The sequence below is a fragment of the Cataglyphis hispanica genome, chromosome 20 (genome assembly GCF_021464435.1).
Source record: "Cataglyphis hispanica isolate Lineage 1 chromosome 20, ULB_Chis1_1.0, whole genome shotgun sequence".
NCBI classification, from domain to species: Eukaryota; Metazoa; Arthropoda; class Insecta; order Hymenoptera; family Formicidae; genus Cataglyphis; species Cataglyphis hispanica.
Window position 1 is genome coordinate 4,522,016 of NC_065973.1, and position 12,579 is coordinate 4,534,594.

The 12,579-nt window shown below is 28.4% G+C and overlaps 1 protein-coding gene across 1 annotated transcript in view; it reads right to left on the bottom strand.

Annotated features, from left to right (window-relative positions):
* Positions 1-12,579, bottom strand: part of LOC126857140 (all trans-polyprenyl-diphosphate synthase PDSS1) — a 45,956-nt gene that overhangs the window by 8,850 nt on the left and 24,527 nt on the right. The window contains exons 2-4 of the mRNA XM_050606306.1: positions 7,497-7,649; positions 3,348-3,481; positions 797-938 (exon numbers count right to left, since the gene is read on the bottom strand). Coding sequence (XP_050462263.1) covers positions 797-938; positions 3,348-3,481; positions 7,497-7,649 — 429 coding nt within the window. The remainder of the gene's footprint in view (positions 1-796; positions 939-3,347; positions 3,482-7,496; positions 7,650-12,579) is intronic.

Here is a 12,579-nt window from a genome sequence, read left to right on the forward strand (position 1 = left end):
GCACTATCGGTGCCCAGCCATGAATCGCATTAGCCTCTTTCCTTCTCTGATATTTTAAAGAGAGAGTTTCCATCGTCGTCACTGACTTGTAATATAGTCGCTCTTGATAAAATTTTAGTGAAAAAGAAAGAAGAAGAAACAGACAAATAATTACTTATTTAATTATACAGGGTATTTTAGATCAGGTTAATAAAACTTGAGAATCTTATAGGAAATTAAATTTGGAACAAAAAAGTTTCATAAACGTAGATCCGGAAACGCTTCGTTAAAAAGTTATGGCTAATATACTCTTTGTAAGTAATTAGTTATGATCGAAATTTAATAAGAACATTTTTATATTTGCGTTTGCAATGTAGTGTTTACACAAAGACCATCGGAAAATGATTTTTTCAAGTTTCTTTTTTGAACTTGTTTTCTTTTGCACGCCTTATCAGAATTAAATAAAATTGGTGTAATTTAATTTATTATCCATCAGATTTATTTCGTTACTTTTCTCAAATAAATAAAGAGTTTTAAAATTATTTTTAAAAATCAAACATCTACTTTTTCGAAGTTTATTAGCTATAACTTTTCAACAAAGCTATTCCAGAATCTATTTTTATAAGAACTTTTTCGTTCCGAATTCAACTTCCTAAAGGACTCTAAAATTTCATTGACTTGAACACCCTATATATGGGCTTTTTGTCCGGATAGAGAACATGTGTCAAAAAAATCGACATATTATATGGATCTGGCGAGAAGTTTAAAGAACCACGACGATTGAATCTTTGCAAATTGAAAGATTGAATCTACGTACCTTCTTTTGACTCCAGACGACATTAACTGACGGTTTGCCTCGACGGATATCCGACTGGTCGATCACATCGTCATGCAATAAAGAAGAGGTGTGGATCATCTCGGAGATCATTGCTATTTGTCGTTGCGAATGCGAGAGAATGCTGAAAAAAGAAGCAGAAGCCCCTTTGTAGAATGAACTATTTACATTTAGAATTATTATAGCGTTCTGTTAAATATTTTTATTTATAAATAGTTAGAATTGTTGTAAAAAATACTTTGAAAGTAACTGAAAATAACAAGTCATTAGAATTTCCGTTATTTTTTTTTTAACAAGTCTATTACAAGTCAAGATTATACAGCACACATAAAATTTACATTTTTTAAGCATCAATGGCAATTTAAATATTCATAAGCATCTTTTTACATTAAAATATAAAAACGATATTTTTGATTGTGATACCGCCTGAAAAAAATAAATTTATACACTTATTTAAGATCATATATATGGCTTTATATGATCTTATATCTCCATTTTCTTCTTGGACATTATTAGAAAATATGTATAATAATTTTGACAATAATTTGAATTTTGTTATTTTAATAATAAAAAAAAATTAATAGTAAAACGGAAGAGCTAATTAAAGTTTGGACGCAGTAAATAGTGCGTAAAAGTTACATGTGTGAAGTAAACTAAATTTAATTTGTCAAACATATCAATTCTTTCCGATCCTTTTCATTGATACAAGGAAATAAAAATTTAAAAATTGATCAAAAACACGCAAGTCAAAATATCATCGCAAGAACAATAGTTGCCAGTAACATTACATACAAAGAAGCATAAATAATAGATAAAATGAGAATAATAAATAAAGTGAGTAAAGAGAAGCGTCAGATATATCACGTGGTGAGCAAAAAAATTCGAACGCAAAATAATTATATCATAATAAATAAGTATATCATAATTAAAACAAAAGTTCGAAAAAGTGGACATAAAAAAAACTCAACATGCCAGATGTATGTATATATACCAATGAGTTTTTCGAACGGCCACTATTTTTCTTTAGATGTCTCTTTTATTATAATATTTGTTTTAGGAATGATTCATTTGATCTTTATGATGACGAAACAAACCCGGATGTGTTGAATTTGACATTTTGAAGCCTCTTCTATTTATATCTATTAATTACAATATGGGCACGTCTGACGCTTGTCTTTTATTTTGTAGATTGATCTTGCAAAATTTTAACTTCAATTTTTATATCCTTAATTTTAAGAAGGGAATCCAAAGAGAATAAAATGTTTGGCACATTAAATTTAATTTATCTCGTGTAATTTTTTTACGGACGATTTACTGCACGCAGTTTTTAGATTAATTTTTATATTAAACATTTTGGATCTGCAATAATTTTTTCCAGCAGTTCCTAAATTATAGGATTCTCATGAAAATATCTATATAAAAAAAAAAAAAATATAAAGTCCACTTTATATAAAGATATCGAAATTATTCGTCTAAAATTAAAAATTTCATCTTTCCCATATTTTATATCTTCCCCTTCATAAATTCTAAAATCCTTCCGTTAGAATCGAAGATTCGTAATGAGACGTGGCTCTTGCATGCTACACGCTTCGTATAATTTCAGACTTAAAAAGTATCCTATTTAACGAAATAAGCCATAAATAAGCTGTTACGGTCTAATAATTTTCACATATTTATGATAACGTGCTGAGAAAAATCTAGACATAATTCGCGAGCAAATAATTCGCGCTTTTGCTTTAAAGATCTCTTAATTATATATCAACCAATCTATATGATAAAATCTACTTCTCCACATTTAAATATATATATATATATATATATATATATATATATATATATATTATATATGTTAGGATGGGCACGCTATTGTAATTTTCATTCACGAGGCTTACCATTCATGTTTCAGTATAATTTGCTGGCACACGAAATACGTACGTGTGTGTGTGTGTGTGTGTATGTGTATGTATTGGTGGCCACTTTCATGGAGATTCGACTTTAATGCTTTCTAAACGTCATGAGCATATGCATACATTTTCATAATCGCAGAGGTTCATCGTGCTACATAAAATGCTGATAAAAAAAAAAAGACTCTCGCGCTAAATATTTATAGTCATAAACTTTTCAAGATGTACATTGCTCCGCGCAATTTTCAATTCAAAAAATTGCTGATAAAATTCACAGTCGAAGGTGATGTAACCATTGACATTATGTGTAGAGTAACAACATTCTTGTCAGCTGCTCGTAAAAATGGGAATGAATGACATTTCTAGTATAAATATGTTAATAGTTTTATATTTATCCGCAATTTTCTCGTGCTTGTAATTACGTAATCGTATCGACCAGTTATCTTCTGCGCTTCTATTCGCCATTTAAAAATAAATCGACGCTCTTTCAAGGAGAAGAAAGAGAAGTTCATTTTTGCATTTTTCTGCAGTTACACGAGCATGATTATTGTATTAGCTTAATCGCTATAAAAATTCTTTCTCGATAAAAATTTCAAAAACGTTTAATAGGATTATTTATATTCACTTACTTTCTTCCCTTGTGATAATTAATAGCTCGTGCCATGAGTATTGTGAGTATGGGTCGTATCGCTTTCCCCTGGCCATCCAAGTAATACGTGCTTAAGGGTTGCAGCTCTTTTTGCGTTGTATTATTAATAAGTTCCTGAAATAATAATAATATATACACTATATAATACATGCACTATAATAGTATATATATTTTCGAATTTTCGATATTAAAAATTCAAAGAATTATATAATAAAATAAATTAATAAATAATATATAATAAAATAAATTATATAATAAAAACAAAATATCAAACTATTTATACATCTAAAAAAATATATGATTTAATTGGAATTTATAATATATTAATTAATTAATTAATTAATTATTAATTAAATTATTATAATGACTTAAATATTTCAATTAAAGAAATAATAATCAATTAAACGCATTTTAATCAAGTTAACAACTTATTTTTTTTTCAGTGCGAGATCAAAAGAATTTAGGCTTTATTTATTTATTTCAGGTAACTTTCATTCCTAAAGCGTTTAAGTTTCGTCTTTCTCAGACACAGTTCAAAAACTATTATATTATATTCTCTCAGGAAAAAATAATTTTAATTTTCAACGAAAAATATCGGTCATTTTTACCCCTGAAAAGGATCGTTCGCTAAGTCTCGTGTTTTTCAAATTAAAAATAGCTGAAAAATTATTTACGTCACGATATTTTTGTTACCAAGAAATGATTTCATTTTTTTGTTCAAGAAATATCAGCCTGCGGAAACTAAACACACTGTACAGATAGATATTAATCGACTATGATCGCGCATCCGCGATATTTTCGTAAAACTTATTTCCGCGACTTCGGAAAGCAAGATGCGTAAACTAGAGAGAAATCTGAGTCTCGCCTTTTCGAAACGGTACTGAAATTCATCCCGTGAATTAAATACCAACTGTCTTCGTAGGAATAAACAGGATTCCGCCGATCTTCCGCTTTGAATTCCACACGCGACGCGGATCGAAAGTTCTTCTGGAATTTGGCCAGAATCGAAAATAACGGTTAAATAAATAACGGTTCTGATTTCATTATCATTTTTTTTGTTTTCTTAGATGATCATAAATCGAAATTGAGGAGATTCGATATTGTTTAAGCATCGATGTTATAACAACAATAATAATAATAATAATAATTTATGTATAATGTATTCTTCGATTTCTCTAACTTTCCTCAGATCAAGTAACGTTCGTTGAAGCTAAAATGGTTCGTTAAGTGCAATTTCTTTTGTTCTACCATAACGTTAATGTGCCTGCATCTATTAAACTGTTTCCACTTTTAAGAATTAATAATTTTAATAAATAAAAATTGTCAAGTTTAAAATATTGAGATTATAATTTTTGTTTCTACTTATATATTATATTTATGTATATTATTATTATATTTATATTTATCTGTATATTATATTTACATTTTTGTATATTATAATTACGTATGTATCCAAATTTTCAACATACGAAGAAAAATATCGAGCGCAGATAATTAGATTAACAAATTGTATCAAATTCAGGATCTTATGTTTGCTGATGCAATCGAGAAAATTTTATTCTGTGTGAAAAAAAAATAAATAAAAAGTGTAGAATAAGTTTTTTTTTTTAATACAAGGCTAATAGTGATAGAAAGTCATTAAAGTTTTAAAAACTTTTATCGATATATTATCAATTCTCTAAATTTTAAAGTCAAAATGGAGGCTTGAAAAAAACTTTATCATATATTTTCGATTTAAATTCTTACATAGAAACATAATCTTCCCCCAATTTCAGTTACGGGACACTCTGTGTATGAGGATATATAAAATATTTGACCTTGATTCTATCTACCTTTATTAATTTAAAATCAAAAGCCTATATTAGCTATCGCGTTTCTTCATGGCAGTTGATGAATATTCAAACATTATGTTAACACTTTACGGTCAAAATTCTCTGTAATACTTGAGAAACGTCATCTTGTTCAGTTGGTTACATGATTCAATTACTTCATGCTCGTAAAAAATGAGAAGAACCAATGATCAATCAACAAATTACATTCTTTCTTTATAAGCTACCCAGGCCCTACATGCTAATGTCATTCCACTCGTATAAACAGTGTCCATAAAATAAATAATTAATTGTTGTACAAATATTGAAAACTAATCCCTTAGAGGAATAAATAATCTTAAAGCGATAGAAGAATGCAGAGAATATTTTTGTTTCAATTTAATAGATAACAACCAAATAGAATACTTTCTTTTTCACAGATCGAGCGAATTTCACACTACGTGCCGTACACGATTGTGAGTAAAAGTTCTCTTCTCGACCATATATAGACTAACTGCTTTCGCTGACGGGTTGAAACGCATTAAGTGAAGACGCAGTCACGTAAAAATCGTACGGCTCTTCATCAATATCTGTAAACGTGCTTTTAAAACAATTGTGTATCAAAAATTCCGTGTGCCATTCAAAATTTTAAGAATTTAAGAATGTTTTGGCTGCGCAATAATAGCAAAAAAATTGTCAAAATTAAAAAAAAAATATATATACTTTCTCTGTTTGTTCTATTTAAAAAAATCAAATAAATAAATCCGGAAGGAGAATTAAAATATATGAAATAATATAATTTTTAACGTCTTCGTAAAAGAAAATAATTGTAATTATTAATAATGTTTTTCCTAATTTATGATAAAAACTTTTGATGAATATTCCCTGAAGTCAATTGCGAGAAACAAAAAAACCGAGTACTTTGCAGAAAGAGAAAGAGAGAGAATATTTTTCTACAACTTTTAGTAAATAATTTTTAAACAAATAAGTCGATCTAATCAAGTTTTGTATAAATATCCATTAGAGTTTTCTTAATATATGTACAAATATTGATTTCGTTGGCAATGTTTTTTCCACGTCAAATTTGCCAATAAGTGCTACAATACGCGTTCCATAAGAATCAATACTAACTTTAAACTTAAATAAATAAATTAAATAAATATTCGAACAATTAAGAGAATTGTGCTGATGTTTTGCTGACAGATAGTCAGAAAAATTTCTTAGAACAATCTACGAAATTTTTATGTTTTTATTTAATCTTTATTCTCGTCAATATTTTGACATGTGACATCTTGAGAAAAAAAAAAAAAACAAATAAAAGTATATTTATATTAAAGATTGAAGAAAGAGTATTTTGTATGTGTGTAATTTTTTTTCGCGACATATACAAAAATATCGAAACAAAAATATCACTCAAAATTGCAGTGCGGTCAAAATTATAGTTATTTTACTCCGGATCAAGGAGTGAGGAATTAGCGGAACCATCATGACATCAAAAAACAATTCGATTACGAGCGCTTTTCGCCTAATTACACCTTTTCGGCACACGCATCTTAGCCGCATCGGCGGGTTCGTCGTACGCTGGCCGGATTTCATAATACATCGCATACGTAATATCGATGAAGTCAATTACATAAATAGCCGTTAAGACGGTGTGTTCTTTCTTCCCGAAAGTTTCTCGAGGCTGCACATATAAATGACAATCGCCTCATACGAATAGGGATTAATAGCCTTCGGCTTCTTTTATGTAATGAATTCGTGTATTACTTGTTCAGTAATGGCATATTGTGTCCACGAAAACTTTGCGCAATTACTATATTTATTTCAATATAATCGTTAAAACTTATACATCAAGGGAAGAGAAAAATTTTTTATTTATTATATAATTGTGATTATAATTAAAAATCGCCCATTTATTACATGATTATATTTCTTACATTTCTTGGAAATATAACTGGCAGGATAATTTATTTTATCTCGAGATTTAATGATTTTATATATTCGTGAGCAGGAAAATTATGTAATTATAATTTAAATGTAATGATTATAATAATAAATGCTACGAATTGAAAAAGACTAAATATCCATTTTTCAAAATATTAAAGATTAATTAGATATTAATTAGAGATTGTAAAAAATAGAATATAAGAATCACAAAAAATATGATTCTTATATATATATTCTATTTATCATTGATTTTATCCCCCTCCTCCCCTCTCCCCCTCCCAAAAAAAAAGAAAAAAACTAGAAAAATAAATCCTACGATTTTTCAGATGCAATTAAATAATAATAATAATAATAATAATAATAATAAAATTTACCATTCGTATATCGCCGAACATATCCTTAAGGTCATCCTCTGCGAGTCTGTAAGGATCGATTTGATAATCGGGCAAAGATCCAGGCATCTGCGTTTGCATAGTGCTGGTTGCCCTCGCGAGACCTATCCTGCTGTCTCGCGTATTCGTTTTGTCCTGCAAATGGAAAAAAGAAGAAAGTTCCCCTCTGCATTACGTCAAATATTGACCATAAACTTATATTACGTGCCGTAAAAAATTAACTACGTAATACCACAAATATTTACCATATCCCAGTTTCAAACATGGCTATCAAATATTCTTAGAACACCGTGTACATATTACCAGTATTATCATTTTACTTATAGCTGTTAATGCAATTTATTTAAATTTTATTTGATTAAATTTTAAAAGAAGAGAGAGAGAGAGAGAGAGAGAGAGAGAGAACAAAGAAAATATTTTTTATTAACTACACGAATTAATGAATTGTCCCTACCTTCTACAAAGGATTAGGTAATTATATGAATATATTATAATTTTATTATAGTTTATTATTTAATGTGTAATATTGCAAGAATAGATATGTCTCTATAGGTCCGACGTAAGGCGCGACTCTTACTACTGTCGCTAGTCTGACCTTATTCGAGCAATTACTACTCTTGCAACACGTCCGCCGCGTCATAGCTCTTACTACTCGGAAAAAAATAGCAATAAGATTCCCCAATTGTGTGCGTTGCCGCAAAATAATAATAAATATTATCAATTAATATTCCATTCTAGTAATGAGTTTTAATTATATAATAAATAAAAAAGATATTTGCATAATTTTTCTCCTTTGTTTCTTGTGTAATAAGTTTGTAGAAAAAATTATATATATAATACTTCCCTTCAGTAATTTATATTTTAATTTATAATTATGCAAATTATGTATACTTTATATATATTAACATAATTAATATGATAAGGAGATTAATTTTTACAATTCTTACTAAATTATGTTTTGAGAAGAATATTGTCGATAAAATTTGAAAGAAGAACAGAGTCAGCTATTTTTTATGCCGATAATAAATTTTGTGAATGTTTTTAGATAAAAGGAACAGATATGTGTATTTAAAAGTAGTAAAAAATTATTTTGAGTAGCAATAAAAAATTATCGAATTCCATCGTACTTCTTCATACATAATATTGTGTACTTATATTTTTACACTTTTTCAAGTGATGGATTTTTCAAAATTTTTCAAATAGAGAATATGAAGGTTGCTTCGTGCTAAACGCTATTAATTAGCATTGCTAACCAAACCTATCCTTCCCATGACTATTTTCGTAACGATGGAATGTTAGATGCTCTCACCAACACTTCAGGTTTCCCATCGAGAAGCTAAGGAATGACAGCATTCCTTCGCTCTGCACATAACGATGTCCCCTTTCGTTCGAATCGAATTTCCTATAATTTCTTAGTATTCGGTATACTGTTTCATTATAGATATAACCGACTATGGAATTTCGCATATAAATGAGGTAGATTAAAGATTCTAAATTTAATGCCGATTAGAAAAATTTATCTTTTAATTATCAGCTTTATAACGCATTACTCTCACATTATGTTATAAGAGCGTAAAACGCGCGGACGGTATCAGCATAAATGCGCAGTTAAAAAATTTTAAATTAAAACTTATTAGATAGAGCTTATATCAAAAAGTTTTTTTGTTTAATTTTTTATTCAAATTTAATTTTTCATTCAATTTCTTATTTCTTTTATTATTTTAATATAGATCATTAAAATTCTAATTTTCTGACATTATAGAATTTGATAGCTTGATAGTTTGTTAAGATAAAATAATCTTCATAATCTTGGTAATTTGTTAATATTTTTTTATATAAACACACATCTTTTTTTCTGATAAAAAAATATATTTATTTATTCAAAATATATATTTAAATATACATATATATATATATATATATATATATATATATATATATCTTTATTTTTCTAAATAAATAATTTCTCAGATTTATGTACAACTTGAATTTAAAAACTAGATAATAATAAAATTACAAAAATATCCGGGAACTAAAAAAGATATGAGAAGAGAAAAGATATATGTGTATTTATGTAACTAGATAGAAGATAATTTTGTTTCTTTACATTGATGCAAATTTTACTCTGTGTATAAAGGTTCATTTATCGATGGGCTAATCGAGGCCACGACAGGCAAATAGCAACCTGTATATAAGCAAACAAGTGTACGCAATAAGCGGATCGTCGGTGGCCGGTAGCCTTGTAAGTCCGGCGCGCCCGTGTATAAGCGCTCAAAAATAATTAAGAAAATTACTTTTTAAAAATAATTAACTAAACACCGATTTTTCTGAGCGAGTTATTATTAAGAACGCTCGCAAATGTCACTTTTTTTGCAGTCTTTCTGTCCTGCAAAACAATATCTGTCATTCGGATATGTGATTTATATGCTGATTTGCTAAAAAAAAATTCTCTTTTTGATAATTTTATTCTTGCAATCCTATTGTAAGTAACAATCCGCCAATAAGCTTGTGAATTATGTATTTAAAATATATTATAAATATATATTTATTTCTGTTTTATATATTCGATGTCTTAACGAAATATTAAATATACAATACGTATTCTTTATTTTAATTTTTAGCGACAAGAAATAAAAATGGTATGCAAATTAAAAAATTTTATCCTAACAGAAGCTATTTAGTTTTATTTTCAGTACATCTAGTCCTTATGAAACTTGAGTGTTTTTCTTTCATATGAATGAAAAAAAAAAGCATTATAATAGAAAACGCGTGCAAAAATTTTTTAAAATATTCTCTTTATCTGGAATTATTTTGAACAAAAACATCTGGAAAATCAAGGAGTTTTCACAGAATCTTTTTACAAAATTTGAGTAAACACCCTGTATTTCGTTAACATATTTTTTTTTATATATATAAATATATTGTTGTACTATTTTTATTTGTAAAATATTTTTTTACGTTATTTTAAATTTAGGTGCAAAACCACAAAAACAAATTTTTGTGAAATTTATACTAGATTAGAATGTTATTAGACTCTTATAAGTAATTTTAACTTTCACATGTAGTCATATGATCAAATATGTTATTTATACGAAAATATCTCTTTATTCTCCTGCATAGTGCAATACTTTTTATTTTATAATATACTCTACTATAATAAATTGTGCGCTTATTCATGTGACATATTCATATGACAGCGCTCGTAAATACAGCGATAAACAATACAAATGTATCGATGCGAAGAAAGGTATCTTTATCAAGTACGATTTAATATAATAACAAACGATTCCGAATGTCGTTTCGATCTTTTGAAACTTTGATACAAGCGTCGCAGGAGATATGCAACATTGAGCAATCGTTGCATTTAATATGTGTTTAGCAATTTCCACGCGCCAGGTTATTACATTCCTGGATAACTGCTGGTAGCGGCAACAAGCAAGTTCACTGCATTTGACTTTTACCTCTCTCGCGAGTATATTCGACGTCAAGGCTAACGTCGAACGAAATCTCAAGTCCGTAAAAAAGGAAAAAAGAAAACGAGAGCGCGAAACCAGTTGCACGGGTGAAACGCATTTTTTTTTTGTAGAGAAAAAAAAAATAGAACGAACATAAACTATTTTTTTCATCCGCGCGTTCTCCAATAGCGCTCGATTGTTTAATCGATAATAATAATTTTTATCCCAATAATAGATTTAATAATTATATCCTACATTTGTACAACCTGTGTAATAATTCTAATAAGGTGTATTGCAATTTTTATGACGCGAGCGAAAGAAGATTGTAATACAAAGATGCCGGATGTGAGAGTGGCAGACGTCAACGTCAGCAAGTAATGTCGTCATCAATGTGTGACAGGGTGTTCATTCATTGTCGCGTGATTCGCAAAAGTATTTCAATTATCGCATCGCTGATAATGCGTAGCGCACATGCAACGATTGATTTATCACCTTTGTTCAACGATGCTGAAGATGCCTAAATCTTGCGGATCGGGATGATTATGAAAGCCGCCTGTCACGTGATATCACGTAACAGTTGGCATAACTTTAAAGTCGAGAGCTATATATTAGACCGTAACCAATTGCCGCGACTTTCCTAAATTTCGCTAGTGTGCTCTCGCCGGTAAACCAAAAGCGTGACCGAACGATCGATGAAACACCGAATGTTCTATTCGCATTACGAATTCCTTGGGCTACTTTGAAAGCGAGTTTTTTTTTCTCTCTACCAAAATGATGAAGCGTGTGAAAAATTGGAAAATTTTCGAGTAATTGAGAATTTAAAGTAAAAAGAGAGCTTTTTTTAAAAGAAACAAAATTTAGAAAAATAAATGATAATTAAACAATGATGAAGTAATCGAATAAAAGAAAAAAAAAATACTTTTCAAACAATTTCAACAAAATTGTGCTGTCATTAAAGATATGCGTATGTGGTTTTGCACCTAAATTTAAGATAACGTAAAAAAATATTTTACAAATTAAAATAGTACAACAATATATTTATATATATATAAAAAAAATATGTTAACGAAATACAGGGTGTTTACTCAAATTTTGTAAAAAGATTCTGTGAAAATTCCTTGATTTTCCAAGTGTTTTTGTTCAAAATTCTAGATAAAGAGAATATTTTAAAAAATTTTTGCACGCGTTTTCTATTATAATGCTTTTCATTCATATGAAAGAAAAGCACTCAAGTTTCATAAGGACTAAATGTACTGAAAATAAAACTAAATAGCTTCTGTTAGGATAAAATTTTTTAATTTGCATACCATTTTTATTTCTTGTCGCTAAAAATCAAAATAAAGAATACGTATTGCATATTTAATATTTCGTTAAGACATCGAATATATAAAACAGAGATAAATATATATTTATAATATATTTTAAATACATAATTCACAAGCTTATTGGCGGATTGTTACTTACAATAGGATTGCAAGAATAAAATTGTCAAAAAGAGAATTTTTTTTTTAATTCCCAGAGTCCCAATAAAATTCCGTGAGAATTCCCTGATTTCTCCAGGTAGAAAAAAAATTCCCGGAGAATTCTAGGCTTTCCATGTTTCTCCAGAG